The following is a 21,611-nucleotide window of genomic DNA, read 5'->3' as shown; positions in this document are numbered from 1 at the left end:
GCAACAATATTTTAATTTCTTTTTGATTATTACATGTAGATGCCAACTCCCATCACTGACTCTGAAATCCAAATATAGACATGCATAGATTTGCAAATGTCACAGTGGCACAGATTTCATTGATATCAGTTATATAATCAGTTATTTTTGATTGCGATAAGTACATGTATGTTTACAGGGGCAATCACACAATGTTGCACAATCTCAACAAATGAACATCGTTCGTTTAGGTCATAACCCTCTCCCCTAAAATTAAATGATTGTTCACAAGTGCACGCTGCGACATCAAACGTTTATATATGATGTAAACTATAGCGTAATATAAAAACATGATTGTCAACACATTAAAATACTACCACAAACCAAGCACCATATCTCACATTAGAAGTAAGTGTTTATCAGCTTATCAACATCTCAGTAGTAAACACAGAAATACAGAAGCTGTTATAATTGAAGGAGTGAAAGATTTTGAAAATTGGTGAGGAATACGAAAAATTCCGAAAATGAAGTTCCACAATCGCATTGATACCAGACCCCCCTCCTAAATGAATGAAGTTCACCTCCTGAGCTTGTATGACATTGTGCGATCCTCCCTTACTGTTGGGTTGAGTTTGGAAATTTTTACAGAAAAAAAATGAAGCACAAGTCTTTTAATTTTAAGGCAGATTTTTGCAAAGTGAGCAGTGAGTGCTCTAGCCAATTTCCAAATAATTATGAAATCGTGAATAAAATTATTTGAAATTTTGCTAAACTTTCAGTGTGGTATGTAGTTATATTTCAGAAACACCCCTAATATCATTTGCATGGCATTCTACCATACATTTAATTATTTAAGCAAATAAATATTTTCACAATTTATACATTACTACATGTATAAAATAAGGCATGAAAAATATTAATGTTCATAATATTAAGTTTTATTAACATTTTTAAAAGCAAAAGTACATGATACATAATAAAATATTATATACTCCTAGTTTGATTGTACAAACATTTCACAGTAGAATCTCTTCAGTTTGTGAGATGTATATTTATTTCTGATGAGGTATGAATTTGGTGTCACATACATGTACTTAAAAGGATAGGTTAAATAATCCTCTCTCTACCAAGGAGATATTTGTTTGTATTTGTACACAAATACATTTTACTAAGTTAATGTAACTTCTTTCCATATTCAGATATAATTATAGGGGAAAAGGAAAAGAGAGCAGGGAATGTACATTGCAAGTCACCTTGGTATGATGTATACCATTGTACTTATTTTATGTGAAATCTCAGAGTCCAAACTGAGATATCAATATGAAAATATATCATTATAAACAAAATCTAAATACATGTACATGCATCCCCAGACTTTAGATGCTAATCACAAGATCAACAAGAGATCAGTGGGATATTCAAGGTTTAGTCTGGTTCTGATGTTACAATAACCACGGTAGACTTTACAAATACAAACAAAATGTGTACCAAGAATTATGTATACATATGAAGATTTGCCCAATGCAAGGCCAATAAATATGTGAGGTGTGTGACCAGTTGATACTCTTGGTACCAAACACCTGGTGTTCAAGGGCATTCATAGTTTCACCAGAACATTGTCTTGTTTCTTGCACCATTCACTTTCATTTGGTATTCCTTCCCATTCTCTCATCCACATTCTCATGGTAATCACTTAACATTCTTCAGACAGAGAGCATTATCGTAAACATTCTCTAAGATCTAAGAAAAGTTTGCCTTGTGTACCCCACTATTAAACCCAACCCTAATCTGAATTCTTAACTCATTAGTTATAGTAAATATTACATCTTTCATCTTTCATGAACTTCATTTGAAGAAAGTTTTGAGATGAGGTCTCTTACATTTTCTTTTTATTCAGGTGAGAATTAACAGAGGAAGTGTTCCTGGGGTATGCACTTTTGGGTAGAAATTGTTCCTTGCCTTGATACATCAGTCAGACTGTCAGACTAAAAAAGAGAATGCCACTTGCATATGTAACAACATTCCATAAGCAACATTTAAATTCTTGTTTCATGTACAAGTAACATATACTTAAAAATGATGAATATCTAACACCTTTCAAAAATAGTTTGTTATTCACACTCATACATACATGTATACTTTCATTTATATTTTAATGACAATGTATTCCAACTACCAGTATCCCACAAAATGCTTCCCTTCTAGTCTTTAAAAATAGAAATTTTTGTGTCATTACATAACATTACATTTCCCTAGCAGGTAGAGTACAATGTACATCATATGGCCTTATTTGTGGGATACTGTGACAAATGATTTAATGACAGATGTAGATCATGTTCTTACTAACCTAGTATTTCCATTTCTTACTTTGCAAAATTACTGTCTACAAAAACTCAAACAGAAAGTGACATAACAGTAACCTCCTGAGCAAATTGTTGATGTGCACTTGCGGTACTACAGACTATACATGTATGAATATTCACTTTGCATATTACAATAATTATAATGTCATTATGTCAGATTGTTCTGAAACTTGCAAATACTGAATACCAGTGGGACATAATACCAACATATGTGACAATAGTAATTATGGTGTAAAATTTACTACAATGTGATATTGCTATAGTATACTAATAGTATACTATAAACTATTTGTATCATCAGGGCAATAACACCGGCAGTCGTAATACTGAATTAATATGATCATCGCCAGACTGACTAATTGACTTATCATATATCTGATAATTTGTACTGTTATCTTTGAAAAAGAGAAACATGTCATGACATGTAGCCATATTATCATGCAAATTATGATATCACTGACTCTAATGAGAGTTGTTGCCACGTGCATCAGCCCAACATACATGTATGTGCAACTTGTAAGACCATCATTCAGATGCATGCGTACATACGTACACGTACATACGTACGTACGTACGTACATACATACATACATACATAAATGCATACATTTATACATCACCTGTTGTCACTCTTGCTTTCTCATTGGTCAAAATCCCTGCAGATATGAAGGCGTAATATTCACCAACAGTCATATTTTTGCTTGTTGTATCACATGATCACTGCACGTCCCCTTGTAAACAAACCTAGCAGACAACTCAAAAGTCAGCTATAACCAGCATCGCCAATGCCAAACATATTGTCAACTGTACCAAATATAATCATTGTATTACATTGTAACAAGTCTTTGAAATGTATGTTTCGTGTCACAGGGAAATCATAAAAAATCCACACAGAACGGCGAAAGTCCAGTGATGGCGAACGCACGGTTGTCACACGATCGTAAACATGAATTCTTCAATTTCTTGACAATACCAAAATTACCACCACAGTGAGTGCAATTTGATTTTGAAGTGATTTGATTTTGAAATGAAACAGCATTTTTAGGCATTCAAACATGAATTCGTAGTCGCAGGTGACGTATAAGTATGTTATTTGCCAAATACTATACCACATTTTGCTACTCAAGGTCACACAGCAATATGTGGAATAGTATTTGCTTAACATACGTACATTCGTTGTACGTATGTAGGTACATGTATACATACGTATGTACGTACGTACGTACATGCATGCATACATACATACATACATACATACATGTATACATACACATTACATACATACATACATACATACATACATACATACATACATGCATACATACATACATGCATACATACATACATACATACATACATACATACATACATACATACATACATACAATAACAATTCACATTTGTACTTACAAAGTACAGTTACATGTAAATATGAAAATGCATAATTTGCTTGTAATCAGTCACTTGTAAAATTATCACCTTTCATTATGCATGTATTAATTGATACAAGATGTTGCTTGAAGTTGACAATGACAATATTCATTTTCTTGATCACTCCAGACAGTCATAGCCAGACATGTATCAAAGTCTGTGAGTTCATTGGATCATTTTGATAGCTTTGAGTAAAGAAGCGATTAATTATCATATTGTCAATGTTTATACATTAATCAGGATATAAGTAGCATTATGTGTTCATACATGGAAAAGGCAAAGTCTGAACACTATCCTTGAAATTTATCATACAAAATTGATAAACGCAATCGGATGTCGACCTGACCACTACAAGCTGTGTAAGGAAGTCAAAGGTGCTTTTTTCTACTCTGCCTAAGTAAAATCTCAAGGGGATGAATACATGTACGTTGATGCCAAGGAGTTGCATACTGTGTAGGAATTTCATTGAGTGGCCGTTACATTCACTGAGGCCCAGTAGAGCAGTCTGTAGATATTAAATTTTGTTTCCAATAAAGGTAATCCAGTAAAAATTTGTATATTTTCAGTTGTCGTTTCTTTCATCATCATGATGGATAGAGGAGAGTTATTGGAAAAATCCAGCATGTGTGGATAACTTTATGTCTGAAAATGAATGACTACAATGAATATATGCTTTGGATATAAAAAAAATATACACATTTACCATGTAGCAAAGATGTACAACGTACATGTATGTTACAGTATTTGTCACTCAAGACAATCAAAACTTGGGAACTAGTGCTTGACCAAGTACATAGGGAATTGAAGAAAGTAAGTACTTGGGGGCTTAGAAAAGATAACATTTTTTGCATGTTTTCCAAATTTTAATAAATTATAATATGTTGGATTGAGCTATGGTTTAGAAGTGAATGTAATAATATGACGATGATGGTATGTGAAGTGTTTGAAGTGTAAACCCAAGGAGTTGACGTCAATGATGAACTTTTGAATAACATCTCAAATTATACATTTTACACATGTAATGGTACATTTTGTATGCTGTCAGTAACACCATAAAGATGAAATTGCATGTTATCTTCAATCAGCATCATGTTGATTAAATGTTGATATCCATAAGTTTTCTTCACTGTATGAATATTGAAACTCAACACCAGACCCACTGAGTCAGACTGTCAAATTAAGCACAAACGAAATGAAAGGAGATCATTGTAATATTCATCAGTTGGTAGTCTGGATTCCTCTAGAACCTCTTAAAACACAGATTGGTAGATGATATAAGGCCTTTAATCAGTAAGTTGATAATCAAACAAGGAAAAATCATTTTATGTTGATTTGGGAATATTCATCTACATGTACATAATGTACATGTAATATGTCTACCAACTACATGTATACAATGTACATGTAAGTATTGGTTGTAGGCCAAAAAGTGTATTTCCAGGGTGGCATAATACAAACTTACCTGCAAACAACTTCATGAAAAAAGTATTTAGTGTTATATTATAGGAGGCATGCATACATGTACACATGAATTTATGATAGAGAACAGAGATGATACATCATAGGAGCCATTCTGGTTTAAATCACCAGGTCTCTTTGTTGCAATGTTTGGACAATCATATACATGAATTTTACATGGAACAGTGATGTTGCATGGTACATGTAGGAGCCATTCTGGTTGAAATCACCTGGTCTCTTTATAAGACAATCCTCAAACTGAAAGCAAAAATAGAATAATCAATGGAAAGAAGCCTACCCTGCAACGATCTGCGTTGTTTGTAATGCTTATTGAGTTTTACCCTGAATAAAGATATTTTATAGTCCGGCATTATTGCTGCACATTTTAGTATGAAATGCAACTTTTCATAAATCTATTGGTGTAATTCAAGTGTACGAACTTGACGAAAACACAGAAAACAATTCATAGAGAAGATCTCTGTGAAGCTTTACTAAGTAAGTAGTACATTTGACTATTCATTTGGTTGTAACAGGTTAGCAAGAAAGATTGTACATGCACTTTACAAATGACACCAAATATAGAAAGTCAGCTTTCCACATGTGGATAAGTGTAGAATTGTGACTTCTCACTTACATGTGCTAGTGACTTTAAGCTGTGAAAGTGAAATCAAACATCCATTTGTTCTAACTTTCTGTTTTCATTGGACCATATACATTATTGAGTTTCAGTTTTCATGTACATTTTGTAGTTTTTAGTGAACTTGTAAATTACATAGATAGAGTTTCCGTTATGTACAATGAAATTCAACAGAAATATGCTGATAGAATAGAAGTATGGTGACTTCTCACTTAGGCCATCAAAGTGAAATCAAACATCCAGTGTTCTAACTTTCTGTTTTCATCGGACCATGTACATTATTGAGTTTCAGTCTTCATATACATTTTGTAGTTTAGGGAATTTGTGAATTATGTAGTTTTAGTGAATTTGTGAATTATATAGAGTTTCAAATTCAAAAGAAATATGCTGTTACGGTATAATCTTTACCTTTCATAGCCTACATGTACGGTGCTGTCAAGATACATCCTTAGCTGGTCATACCTCCTAACCCTCATAATCTACACTTGTCTGATTACATTTTCAAAACTGATAACGAGTTGAAAAAGTTTCACCCAATAGCATGGTAGTCTAGTTCTAAAATGGTACAGTATTACATATTAAAAACTTCATTACTTTACCAGTCTAGTCAAGGCAGTTGTTCAAGCACATATTTCTGTGCTTCCCCCCCCCCCCCTCCCCAACCGTGTTCATATAAACATAATGACTTCATGTCCCCCATGTGATTTTAGTTTAAACAGACTGCAGGTGGAGTCCTGGTTGGACATACATGTATGCATATCAGTGCAGTCTGATGATGACAGCATGTCAGTTTGTGAATGATTACTACTGACATGCACCCTTTGCAATTCGCTCACTACAGGGAAGCACCACAGTTTAATATCTTTTGTAACTGCCTTGACTAGACTGGTAAAGTAATGAAGTTTTTGATACATAATCATAATGTACCAGTTTAGAACTACCATGGTCAATGATAGCAGACTGTCCCTTTGAGTTAACCATGACAACTCGTCAGACTTGCAAATTATGCAAATGTACGTGCATTCCTAAGTGTAGGCAAAGCAACATCATGGACATGTAGTGGGCATGTGATAATTTACATGTTATTTACATATGATTATGTAAATTTAACATACAGGTTTTTGATAACGACTTTTGGGTGTAACCACATATTAACTGTTTGGAAAGTAGTCAAGACAAGTGGAAGTTAGGAGAGCCAACAATGTATCTCGACAGCATGGGGATGCATCTTAGGATGTGTTCACAACATTCTGATCCCATCAGCGATATGCATATTAGGTCTAAAAATCTCAATTTTGGTCAAAAAACTTAGATCTTGAAACTGCATTGTGAATGGGTTTTGAATGGGAAATGATGATGCATATTACAAATATAACAGGGGTGGGTAGGTAAGTGAATAAATATTTCAAAAATGTATGCAAATATGCCGAGCAACAGGATCACGCCCATAACAATGGCTAAATGATGGTTTATATTGCAAAGATGAAAACTGGAAAGGGTAGGCAAAAAATGTATTCAAATATGCATAGCAACAAGACAGCCAACTACATGTACAGTTGTGCTACAGTGCCATTTGCAGTATATTTTAAATTGCAAACACTTCTAAACTTTCAATGGGAAACTTGCAAATCTGCCAACATAATAAGTATTGTGGATGGTGTGTTGTGGGAAATGTGGTATCATTCATGAATTAATCACTCTTTTCAAAGATTTATCACGTATGTACATGTAATTTCAAATACATGTAATGTAGTGCTCAGTGTGAATTTCAAATTGGCTAAAGATGACTGTTGCAACATATTCTCTGCACATACAATGTATATAATATACACAATTGTCCCATTTCCATTTAGTGAACAGTTACTGTTTTGTTAGTCCCCGCCGGACGAAGTCCGGGACGGGGACTTATGGATTGGGTTCCGTCCGTCCGCAGCTGTTTCTTGGAGATGCCTTGACCGATTTTTTTCAAACTTGGTACAGGGGCAACATACAATGGCATACATATTCCCGCCAATTTGTTTCATGATATGATCCAATATGGCCGCCTGGCAGCCATTTTGTTTGCAAATTTTCCCTGTCTAAAGCCATAACTCAGACATGCTTGAACAGATCTCATTCAAAGTTGGTATTGGGACAGTGTTCTATGACATACATGTGTATATTCATTGTTGTCATGATACGATCCAATATGGCCACCTAGCAGCCATTTTGTTTGTGAATTTTCCATGTCCAAAGCCATAACTCAGACATGCTTGAACAGATCTCATTCAAAGTTGGTATTAGGACAGTGTTCTATGACATATATGTGCATATCCATTTTCATCGTGATATGATCCAATATGGCCGCCTGGCAGCCATTTTGTTTGTGAATTTTCCATGTCCAAAGCCATAACTCAGACATGCTTGAACAGATCTCATTCAAAGTTGGTATTAGGACAGTGTTTTATGACATACATGTGCATATTCGTTGTTGTTGTGATACGATCCAATATGGCCGCCTGGCAGCCATTTTGTTTGCTAATTTTCCATGTCCAAAGCCATAACTCAGACATGCTTGAACAGATCTCATTCAAAGTTGGTATTAGGACAGTGTTCTATGACATATATGTGCATATCCATTTGTTGTCATGATACGATCCAATATGGCCGCCTAGCAGCCATTTTGTTTGCGTATTTTCCATGTCCAAAGCCATAACTCAGACATGCTTGAACAGATCTCATTCAAAGTTGGTATTAGGACAGTGTTCTATGACATACATGTGCATATCCATTTTCTTCGTGATACGATCCCCCATACCCGACCCATCCTTTATTGTTGTAGGCATGTTCCATGTCCAACAACGAGACACAACATATCTAAGTCTGTTTGATTTAGGTTCACAAGTGTTGTTGTGTGATCAGAGTAGTGGTAATTCCTTAAAACCCAATCATAGCGGGGACTATGTCATTCTCAATGACTTGTTTGATTTTACTTTGCAATGTTGTATTGAATTAGGATAATTTAAGAGAAAGGATGTTGAAATAAAGTAGAAATCATCTGAAACTATTACGTAATATGGTCAGAAGAAGGGTTGAACTAAAAATAATTTGGTGGAATATTAATTTGACCTTTGTTTTTGTAGTCATTTGTATTGTGCAAGTGTTTGTTTAATACAGAGTGGCATAGATTCATTAACCCCCTGAACTTTGGAATGCCACTGTAAGCTGTTACAATCCCAAACATATTAGCAGTGAAGTTGTTGGTCCAAAGATCAAGCTACATTGTAATAGTCAAATTACAGTCATGGGGAAACTGCTATATTGTTTCAGCAAAGTTTGCTTCAGTGTGACATGCTTATTGCTTTAAATTCTTGAATCTTGGATGGCCAGAAATTGTGTGAGGAAAGGTGTTTATCTTAGCCATAAGAATGGAGAAAAGTAAATGAATCAAAGGTGCAGGTGGTTATGCATCACCCCTATTGCTGAATGGTATGTTCCAATGTCAGCTGTTCCTAGATCCTGGGCTCTATGAGGTGACATGAAGGTAGTGTGTGATGCAGAGATCATAGAGCATATTCGTCCGGTCTGAGTTTTACAGTAAATCTGACTCTTATCATTGTATTGACTACTGTGCTGTCGAGCTGTCTACATGTTGTGACATCCTAAATACAGCCATTGTTATACTTCCATTAGTCCTAGGTAAGCTTGTAACTGTTGTTTTATCATGGCCATAATTTACAAATCATAATATTTGATAATTTATTACAGTAGCTTGTATCATGTCTATAATAAGTGTGTTGACCTGATGAGGCAATGTTCATTCATTCATGCATTCATTTATTTATTTAGAGATGGTGATAATCAGTGTTTCTTTTCTACACTTGTTCTTTAATACTTCTCAATTTTATTGCCAACCTACAGAAAGAAATATCAGCATGTCACAAGCTAAATATTTCCTTGAAAAGTGTGCAATGGAATGAATGGAATACATTGTACATATATTTGTATATGCATATATACACACCTACATGCTGAAAGAAACACATGTACACCCACACACGGAAAGAAAAATGTATACACACAGGCATACATACACATTAACATTCACATTCACATTCCCACATGTACATTGACATGCTCAAAACGTACATACATATTGTATACTTGGCTTGCATACTCTGTGTCTTTAGATTTGTGTGTTGATGTTTGTTAAAGTGTTGGTCTGTGCTAGGGGCAATAAGAAGGTAAAATTATAGACAGTGCAGTCAAATGCCTATGATAAACTCTACTACTGCAATTCTCCAGTGTTTTACCAGGTTTTCCAATTAAAAAAAATTATGGTGACAAGGTACTTTGTATTCAGTACTTGAACATTATTGGAAGTATATGCAGTATATCCCCTCTTGTTTACCTGGCTCCATATAACCATAACTTTTTAGCAGAAACGTTGACTTATGACCAAGTGTACAAAATGTAGTGTACATCTACATGCAATTAGATGTGCAGATTTAAAATTATGTAATAATTCAGCTGGCACTCAGCATACATTGTATGTTAAACCAAGACATGTCTGCATTTTCACCAATGGTTTAAATCCATAATGGTGGTGGTGGTGGTGGTGGTGGTGGTGGTGGGGTTTCATTCTACCTCTACTTTTAGACACTTTTCCCTATGTACCAGATGTATGTAAAGTCCATAGAAATAATTGTATAAAGGGGGCCTGATGGAATAGAACTTTGGAAGATGTTATCTACTCATTTGTAAATTGTAATCTTGTTATCAATATCAAATCAGTTTTAATCTGTATTTGTCTACTTAGTCGGCTGATTCAAATTGAACCTTTAGAATTATAAGGTAGATCATTAGTCAACTTTCTTCCCCATTTTCTTCTTAATTTTACAACAGACTAAAACAATTCAGGTTATTGAAGCCGTCCATTTTCATCATCAGTATACAGATATACTGATGGCTAAGCTTCAGTATTGTCATTTATCTATCCATCCTAACATCTTTCTGTCTAAATCACTGACATTTCACTTTATGAAACTAAAACATGATCTTGTAATCTGTTGGTTTATGTTACAGCATGTCATTTGAACTTGGCTCTTGATTGAGTATGTCTGTACAGTCTGTAGATAGCACACTGATAACAGATGTTACATAAATTTAGGATACAAAACAGTGGAATGAACACATTTTGTCAATGGAATGGTTACTGTATTGTACAATGTAGAGTTCTGTCACCTTGTCCACTGAAGTGCACAAATTCACTACATGTACAGTGTATATACATGTAGTACTTTTATTGTGTGGAAGTGGAGTTCATTCCATGTCCTCCAGTTCCGTAACACTGGACAGGTAAGCAATGAATTCAGGCATCACAAGATTCCAAGTATGATATCTGTCTATGTCATGGGATTTACATGTAGGGTTTTGTTTCTATAACAAGCCATGCCATACCGTACATGTTGAAATACTAGTATGGAATACTGTGGATGGTGTATCTTCAAAACAGATGATTTTCACTGTAGGGAGAAATTGGATGCTCTGACTGATCCTAATTGTCACAGATTTAAACGTTAGGCATGCTTCAGATGTTAAGTAACTATGAATAACAAGTTTTTCATTTGGATCTTTCAGTATTAATTATGAGCAATATGGAATATTTCACACTGAAAAAATACTGTGAAAAAACAACAAAAAGTAGAATATTAATGAATAAAGAAAACTTGGTATTTCACAGTAAAGTGTGTCTGAAAATACCCTTTATGCAACTGACTTTATACTTACAGCCTAAAGGTATAGCCTGTAGTCACATTGCAAATCTAAATAGTATAGTATAGTTATTTCGGAAATTTGGGGAAAGTTAAATGCATATCAATTTCCTCAATACATTTGTGTATTTAACTATAATGATGATGATAAAATGGCTAGACAGTCCTAGTCTAGATGCCAACATGGTTAGGAACTAGACTAAGACAGTCCTTGGTTGCTATTTGTTGATTCTTTTGACCTTGCTGCCACCATGGAAGTAGAACACCGTTCATGCTGCCACCCAGTGTAACCTTGGTTGTCTACTTCATTAGTAATAAGAATATCACTAATATCCCAAGTTGTTTACATTCATCTGTAATGTTTAAACTTATAAAAACTGCCATGTAATATTTGTAGTTAGTGTAATATTTGTTTATATATATACATGATTGAATGCCTTACCCTGCTAAATTAGGAGAAATACATTTATTTATTTATTTATCATTTGTTGAGTGATGCAAATCTCCATATTGCTGTGTATCAGTTTTGTTGTTATTGATGCAGTACAGAAATATTAGACTATCCATCTATTGAAGAATTCTGTTTATGTGTTTAGAATATATATAAGGCAGTGTCTGGCAGACACAGACAAGTTTTGACGTCATTCCTAGCCATACATCATACACTCTTTTCTACAGTACATGTGTATATGTGTTTGTGAGCTGCAGCTAAGCTTATCCAGCTGGTACATTATAAATGTACTGTACTATATTGTATTAACATCTCATTTTCAAAAAAATAACAAGACTTACTGTTTTAATGCAGTTCAGAATCACATTCTTTTTTGTCCATATTACTTTGTTTGAAAATAAATTACATGTACATAACAGTAAATCTCAAAAGCCCTAGCATTTTCTTTGGTAAACACTATACATTTACTATAGTATTCCCATGTTAAATGAAGCTTAGTGTTAATATATTCTGTATTGAACAGATTCAGTCTCTCCAACATGGAATGGAATAGTTAATTGGTCTAGTTTGACATCCAATGATTATGTTGCACAGTGGAAATATAACTACACTTTTTCTCATTTCTGTATTTCTTGTCAGGTATATGTATGTTTCTATTTCTAAACCCAATGGCCAGTGACTGAATATTTTTTACTGAGGAAAATTCATTCAATTCTTCACATACAATGTATAATATAAATAATAGTAAAACTTTAGTCAAAGCTGGACAACCCAGCCTTGAAAGGTATTAAATGAGTGTTTAGCTCTTAAATAAAATTGAAATATCCATACATTGCACCACAAGTCACAACTATAGGGGCTTTACTATACATGATATAAATAGTGAGAAAATAACATCAACTTCTGATTTATTTGCTTTATTTATTTATCATGTAAGATTTATGTGTAGTACATTTAGATGTTATTCCCAATATTTTCCAAGGAAAATATGAGTGACCTAAGGGGCTTTTGTCATAACGAGTCGCTAGGCAACCCTTATGTCATGAGTATTTTCTGGCTGAATGAAGAAAAATATTGAAGAATAACATAATTATACTGGCACCAGTACTATCAGGATTTTGAATGTTTTGGCTGACGTACATTGTCACTTCCCATTGCGACCAATCAGTTTGAGTGCATTTCTTTCAGACCAATCAGTTTGAGCATTTGTAATCCGCTTTCTCCCAACTGGTACTTACGTTTGTACAAAAAAATACCCCGTTTGAGAAAAAGGAATGATTTTCAAACCACAATAGACATTTGCCATCGCTAGCAATACAAGCACTTAGGGGGAACAGCCAAATGAAATCACAGATACCGATGTAAACAGACTAGGGTATAATACAAATAAAGACAAATACATCATGGTGGTTGAAAATTGGGATGGGTAAGAGCTTACATCTTGATGATCATAATGAGCATCATGTTTGTCAACAAACCCAAAAAACACTGCTTTTAGACATGCGTATCGGAACGACCACCAAACTTTGAAAGGTCATATTTCATCCCAAGCGTTGTTTTGTTCGCAAGGCAAATGAACTTTAACAGTTGATTGAACTTTGATAGATTTTGGATGTAAATGATAAATAGAATTTACAAAGGGCAAGTATGTTCAGCATTAGAACATAGAAAAATCTTGAAAACAAGAATGAAGTACCCTTCTAAAGAAAATTGGTAAATATCATGGTGTATTGTTTATTGATGAAAAGTATATGTATAAATAGAGTAGGGGATGGCCATTTCCAATGCAATATTTGAATAAAAGGAATGCACCATAATAAGTTTTATTGAAATGTCTAGTGATGTGAATTATTTGTTCCAGAATGGCCATGAAAATACCATAGTCTGATAGACCATTATTAAATGATCAGATGTCATTTGGATTAAATCATGTCTGTCTCATCCAGATCCATTATAATATCTCCTCCTATCGTGTTCAAACAGTAGATAAGGTGAAGTCCTCATCAGATCAATTCAACATGTACATGCAAGTCACACCTACATGTACATGTATAGCCTGATTTAAAACTATGTACAGACTTCACTAGCATGATATGATAAGTTTAATTGATAGATGGGTAACAAATATGACTTATTCATATTGAGATTATTTGATTAATTATGGTATGTAAATTTTATATGAGTTGTCAGTACGGTTTGTGTTTTAAAAAATGGGTCAGTGGTCAAACTACATGTGCTATTGGACATGGGGACAATTCTCCTACTGTTACCTGTGTAACCTGTTTGGCTTTGATAATGTCTGCCATATAATAGTGAGTCTGATGATGGTATATTTTATTTGGTTATCATGTGGCTCCCCTGAATCTAGACTGCAAGGTACATCTTGTCGTTTTGCCCCCACTAACATGAGAGGGCTTGACCGATGTGTGAGGGCGCCCCATCAGGGTGTACCTTACAGACTAACCTGAATCATGCATAAAATCTTTTTTAATGGTACACTCGTTGCATCAATACAACTAATATTCACTTGTTTATTGTGACTCAGTGAAGACCATCTGGTGCATTGTTAATTTCAATAATATTACAAACCACAACACAACCTTGTTTTTGTTAGAGAACCATGGTAGAACTGAGTTTGCCTAAAATGTAAAGTAGGTTTAGATGAATAATTTGCCAATGATGTGTAATTATGGTAATACAAATACAAAATGTGTAGTGTAGTGACTGGCGTGATGTGCTGACATGATACATGTATATATGATGTGATGTGTGTTATATAGTGTGTGGTGTTGTCATTCATTCATTCATTCATTTATTCATTTATTCATTCATGTGGTCTACCTTGCATAACACGACATTTATACACATAAGCGTTAAATCTTCGTCTGCCCTAGTTCCAGAGGACAAACTCTAACCTTTATGCTAGAAAAGAGTTGTAGTTGTTTAATAGCTAAGCAGTAAATTGAAGTTTTGGAATTTACAACATTTTACCACCTTGTGTTTGGTGTTAAACACACCAATTAATCCCTACATCGGTTAATGATTGTACACATTTTACAACCAGTCAGATGGTATATTTTACTTTATCTGATACAGTTTTGTTGTTTGCTTCTGAACTTTGAAAGACTTATATAAATCTCAAGTGAGTATAGATTTTGTAGCATGCATTTCAAGTAAGCAGAATTAACAATTTGTTAATGTCATTGGTATTCAATGTGTGATTCACTGGGAAGAATACCAAAATGCATTTCATGTCAACTTGTGTATACTCGCATGCTTGCAAGTTACCAGAGGAACTACATTTGTATTTGTCACATCTACTCAGACTGTAATTTATAGAAAGGTTTAGTCTCCTTAAAAACACCAAAACAGCAAAATGAGCCATGCAGCTTAGTGAAGTTCAGTGTACAAACAGTGTAAGTGGAATAGTGAAGTGAGCTTCTAATGGTGGATATTTCTAGTACAGTACTTGACTATTTTGCATGTATTAACAAACATGCTATTAGAATTACTACTCATAAATTTTAATTCTGTTGTAGTACATTGCAGTGGCGATACCAATCTTAATAAGTGACTATAATGGTCACTGAGCGTGATCAATTTGTCATGCGATATAATAATGTATTAGCCAATACAATGTACATCGCTTATCAGCTGTGTCTGTAACAGTCTCCCCAACATTGGCGAGAGCTATCATAGACACAGATCATCAATGTATATCATGTGTACTGCACAGGCTACATGTACGTGCTATGCACAAAGTTTAAAAATATGAATACCTATCTCATGGAGTTTGACGACAAGTGATCTTGCAATTCAAAATCACCTTATCAGTGCATGTAGCATTTCATCATGTGTACCACTGTCACAGACTCACACCTTCACTGAAACTGTAGCTAATCTTTAACATACATTTGTACATGTACTTGAATGTTAGCCCTTCATTTATTCTGATGGTGATGTAGTCAATGATGGAAATGATAGTACATGTATGAGTATGATTGTACATTTACTGTGGTGTGTGCTTTAGAATAAAACTGATCTGTTTATACAAATTTACTAACAATTTCACATGTTTGTATTTCATTTGAAGCCAGTCAAATTATATTGATGAATGACATGATCATCATACCAGTAGGCAGTAAATTTAGAGTGCATATAGACCAGAGCCAGAGACTCACACAGCTATCTGATTTGACATATACTATATTATTATAATGATATAGGCTCAACAATACAGACAGCATTATCAAGCCAGAGTCTCAGAGCCAAATGACAGCTACTCGGCTAGAGCATTATACATACAATGTACATGCAACTTTCATTTTGAAACCCAGAGACTTGGATATCTTGGCTTGAAATTGTCATTCACCATAATATACTGTCAAGCCAGTGTGTATGTCAGGTCAGATAGCCAAAATGTCGAGGATATTTAGTATTTAAAGATAACAATTTACATTTTTGTACAAGTTCTTGCAATATTGTAAATAGAACAATTAATATTATGTAAGGATCCTTTCTTTGTTGAAACACAATGCAGGGCATTCATGCCTATTGTGTCATTGCAGTGGTCCTTGAATAAGTCATTTAACCTGTCTATTGTACACTATATTTGCAGAAGTTCTACACTGTCCACTTTAAATGTATGACATAACTTTTTCAAACCCTGGATGAGGGTTCAGGTTCAGCCCATTCACCAGCACTTCAACGTTTGTTTTCCATTTGTACATTGTATGTTGTTATGATAGAATCAAATGAAAATTTCTCCTCAGACTCGGAGTCAAATACTATTATGTGTTTTCGAAATGAATTCCACATTTTCACGTATGTCTCATCATTGTCAGGGATGTATTATAAAGTTTAGCTTTCAAAATGTATAATTTTATTGCAAGTAATCAATGCAAAATTTCCCTTCATTTCAGGATACAATGAATTGATTATATTTTATACAATGTTTTAAGATTGTCTTTCATAGCCAATTAAACCGACTACGATGAATCAGATGTAGAAAAAAACTGAAGTTTTCAACATAGTGTTAATAACTATCGATCTGTCTGTTTCAACATCAACCATATGACCATTAGTAAATTAGTATATTCATGATTTAAATAGGCCCATATACAAGGTTCCTTTTTTGTGGTGACAGTGTACTCATTATGATGCGACAACCTAGGACAAACAATGCTGTAATATTAAAGTATTACTAAAATTGAGTAATTTTTAATTCACCAAATGAAGTCAAGTTTGATGTAATTTCCACTCCTGAATATTTTTCTAGCCTCAAAAGTCAATTTACTTTTATTTTGGTACAAGTTATTACGACAAAGTATTGTTTGTTATTACAAATGTGTTACACATAGTTATATTACCACTACCAGTGGATGTTATAAAAACAACTTTTAAACATGGTATTTTATGATGACAACTCATCTGTGCAAACAGTACATTTGTAGTTGATATTGCTATTACTCACCTGGCTTAATTAAATTGCCTTTAGCACCCTTGTTTTGTATTTTTTATTATAATTTAGCCCTCAAGAGTGCAAAGTTTAATGGCCTCTAGAAAAAATCAATAGAACAGGGACATTGAAAAAGAAAGCATTCTCTGCCCACATGACATGACATCATGTATTGTTTAGTTTCAATTGTCAGCATTGTAATCAATAATTTGTGGCGTTGTTTGTAAACGGTTGGTAGACTTCAGTCGTTCCACATCTGATGTAGTTGAAGGTAGTTTTACTGTGCATAAAGAGGGTTAAAGGTATGTGTTCAATTGTGAATTTTATATATATGGTACATATCTACAAAACCTACAATGTTGTCAGCATACAGTGACTGTCTTTCCTATGGTACACAACATTTGTGTTGCTCATGCAGTTTAGTAGTAGCCTGTTCTGGCATGATGTGTTACACAGTAACATCATTGTCGTAAAACAATGTTGCAGTCACTCATTACATTAGATTTTCAAGGTTCATGTTTTTGACGGCTGTTTGACTGTATATGGTATAAACAAATACATTCAGTTGTGTATTTTGTGTTTCTTTCTGTCCATACATAACTTACAGCTCAACAGGTGTCTTTCTCTCAATTACTTTCAACATACCAGGATGGTAGTTTGAATGGCCAATTTCAGTCAAGTTTTGTGTTTTTATCATACTTGAATTTCTTAACATCACCTTCAATCCGCTTTCTACCAGGAAGGTATTTGTTTGTGCAAAAAAAAAACTACAAGTTGGGGAAAACATGATTTAGGTATGCTGTGGAATGCAAGAGCTATGAATGGAATTCATGAATAATCAATCACACCCATCTCTTAACAATTTTAAATAAGTAAGCAATAAAACAGTGGAAGTTCCCTTTCAGAAAATACATAATTTTGTGCTATTAATAGTTAATGGGAATCATTCATATAAATATATTCTTTCATGCTTTCAAGAATCCACCAGTGGTATTTTTAATTTAAAATATCTCCCATATAAGAACTAGAGCATTGTATTGCCAAGTGACATGTGGCTGTCAATAGTCATTGTACTGTATATGTACAAAGTATTTATCATGACTCATTTTCATGACTATGCCAAATGAAAAAATAGAGTGTTTACTATAAAGTTTCTGGTGCCACCCTAAACATGCTTTATTTGTAACCTGGCTAGGCCATACAAGGATTAAAGTTTAGGTGTGAAAAACAGTTGTCTAGCAGAGCTAAAGGAAAGAATGATCCTATGTAATCCTTATGACTCCACTGATAAGATAACACTAATGTGATAACCAGGGATTCACTCCTGGGCCTTTAACATGTGTATCCATTGAACGATGGCTCCACTGAAGTAACCACAGTGTTCATCCCATTACATAAGCGTATGTGTGATGTGTAACAAATGGAAGACAATCATACCATGTTTTGCATGTGAAAGAATCAGTGGGCTACACTTTATTCATGATCTTTCTCTCTGACTAATTGCATTCTCTGGCGTGTTCATCGTATTTCAGGTAGCAGAAAACAAGGAGATCTTTCAGGGCATTATTTATCAAAACTGTCAGCGAATAAAACAGGATGAGTGCTGATGTTGATAGGGCTTACAGTCCAACAGATTCCCCAAATGGTAATATGTCTGGTGTGGCTATCAATAGTATAGATGACGAGTCGCCTACATCAAGGTATGTACTTACAGTAATAGAATTGTTCAGTTGAAGAATGTGTAGGAGTTGGACGCAGTGTGCATGCTCTCTAATGAAACAACAGATTTGTGGTCAAATAATAAAAACTAGCAGTGAAAAACCTTGGTAGTTTTTCTTTTTTACCTGCATGCACAAACTGCTCTTGACAAGAAACTTTACAAAGATTTTGTTTCAAAGCAGTCAAATGAAAACATTACAAAACAATCTGTGCCAGCACTTTCTTCAAATTTTGACCCCGCCCCTAAGCATTTGTGCTTGCTCCAGTGTACAGCTGCCCAGGTTACTTCTGAGTGAGATGTGCTCACTTTCATAGTTCTGTTTTAGAGGAGGCCACACAGTGCATGTTTGGTAAAAATGACTTTGCTGTGTTTCCCAAGCATAAAAAAGTTGACAAGGATTGAAACAAAATGGTTGACTTCGAACTCTGTTTGACCCCTGTTTCTTGCCTAGCCCAATGAAAATGGGTATGAAGCAGTCAGAAGAAAAATCAGTGAATGGCACCTCCCTAGTAAATGGTGTGTCAGAGGATGATCAAGTCAATGGTACCACAGCCACCCCTAGTGGTGTAAGCATAGATGTACATGTTGACAGAGATGGCAGTGGAAAGATAGCTTCTGCAGTAGCAGATAAACAAGGTAATATTTCCAAACCAAGTGTAGTGTTTGTAGCTAGCTTGGTATCCATCATCTATTACTAGGCAAAGACTGGGTTTAGCCATTTTTTTTACCTGCAGTGAAAATACTAAAAATAACACACTCAAAACAAAGACTATTCTCGTATAATGTAAATGCCAGTGCATTATATCCAAGGCATGAACAACTCACTTTTGACATTGTTTTCATAGTGAATGTATGATACGAGTTTCTTTGACATTTCAGTATATATTTAATGAGTCTCTCATCAAATCTTGAATATGTATTATATCTGAATACCAGTTTTTGCTCTATTTTGCCAGTAGAAAATAATGCCTTAGTAAGAAGAATACTAATGAGATGTGTTTTCATATGCAGCAAAAAAAATTATCGCCATCCACAAACACAAAACAAAATCTGTATATGTAGCTTTATGACCCTTTGAGTAGTCCTTAATTGTCTTGAAAGGACAACGTTTATAAAATAAGTACTGTGTGTTTGAGTTAGCGTTTTATTGTACAAACAGTTTTCATGTTTGGAACATTTTAATATATAGTATTAGTATACAAGCTTTTTCTGTAAGTTCATGTGATTTTGTGTTGAATTTGTAATGTGTAAATTCAGACAATGTACAAAATACATCATTTATTTAATTCATATATGTTTCAAACATGTGGATGAGTAAATAATTGTAACAAATAAAATACACCTAGTTGTACAGGAAATAGTGATTAACACTTGAGTGAAAGTATCCCACATTTTACATGTCATATTACGAGTCTAAACATGTACTTAGTTATGCAAATTAATTGTATGGGGGCGATCACAGTCTAGTTTGATGTGCACAGTGCTTTCTTAATGGATGGATGGATGGATGGATGGAAGACCTTTCAGGGGGGCATGTCAGATACCTGGGGATTATTTCAAGGTGTAATAATGCCTAGAGCTATTCCAGTAACATGCGTTAATCTAACAATAGAATTATCTTCTATGATCCCTGTGCCTTCTTGAAATAAATTTCATGCCATGACCCTCTGACTTGCCCTGTTACAAAACTTACATTCTGACACAGTCACACTGGTTGGATTAAAATCTGATGTACATGTAGTTTACACATCGTTATTTCTGTTTGGCTGTTATATATACTGTATTTTTGTGAGCACTCGTTAAATACATCTGACACAGTACCATAGGTTTTCCTGAACCTAATCTCGCACATACGAGTAGCCAACCAGAATCCTTCTTACAATATAACACTCGGCGTACGAAATTAAAAGAAAGAGAAAGACCAAACAGTAACGACAACAAGTATGTGTATTTTCTCAAGTCCCAAGCAATTGTGTTTAGAAATGTCCATAGCAATAGCCGGTGTTGTGTTATGATAAGAATTGGACCAAAAATAGATAAAGCACAGTCTGTTGTGGTGCAGTGCCATTGGCAGTATGTAATGAGCAGCAATGCATTTGTAGGATTCTTCACAGTGGATGCATTTATTGTTACCATAGCTACTAAAGAATACCAAGTAAGCTGTTCAATTATACAGTTTATTAACAATATCTTTGAGGGGAAAAAATCAATGCAAACGAGATTTGTTGTAGTTATTAATAGCGGTTCAACAGATTTGTATGAAAACATGAAGTCGTACACTTTCACCTATTTATATACATATAGTTACTTCAGGGACTTCATTTCTGTTGTTTACCATTAAGCATTATATGTTTTCGTAAG

At 34.3% G+C, this 21,611-nt stretch overlaps 1 protein-coding gene across 3 annotated transcripts in view; it reads left to right on the top strand.

The window, feature by feature from the left end:
• LOC144443310 (long-chain-fatty-acid--CoA ligase ACSBG2-like) overlaps nucleotides 1-21,611 on the top strand; it is a 46,790-nt gene that overhangs the window by 4,289 nt on the left and 20,890 nt on the right. For all 3 annotated transcript variants that reach the window (XM_078132753.1, XM_078132754.1, XM_078132752.1), the window contains 2 exons: nucleotides 19,063-19,230; nucleotides 19,702-19,886. In XM_078132753.1, the coding sequence (XP_077988879.1) occupies nucleotides 19,127-19,230; nucleotides 19,702-19,886 (289 nt within the window). In that variant the 5' untranslated portion in view covers nucleotides 19,063-19,126. The remainder of the gene's footprint in view (nucleotides 1-19,062; nucleotides 19,231-19,701; nucleotides 19,887-21,611) is intronic.

Source organism: Glandiceps talaboti, chromosome 12 (assembly GCF_964340395.1).
Source record: "Glandiceps talaboti chromosome 12, keGlaTala1.1, whole genome shotgun sequence".
Lineage (NCBI taxonomy): Eukaryota > Metazoa > Hemichordata > Enteropneusta > Spengelidae > Glandiceps > Glandiceps talaboti.
The sequence above is the reverse complement of the archived record's forward strand: the minus strand, read 5'-3'. Positions and strand labels throughout refer to the sequence as shown.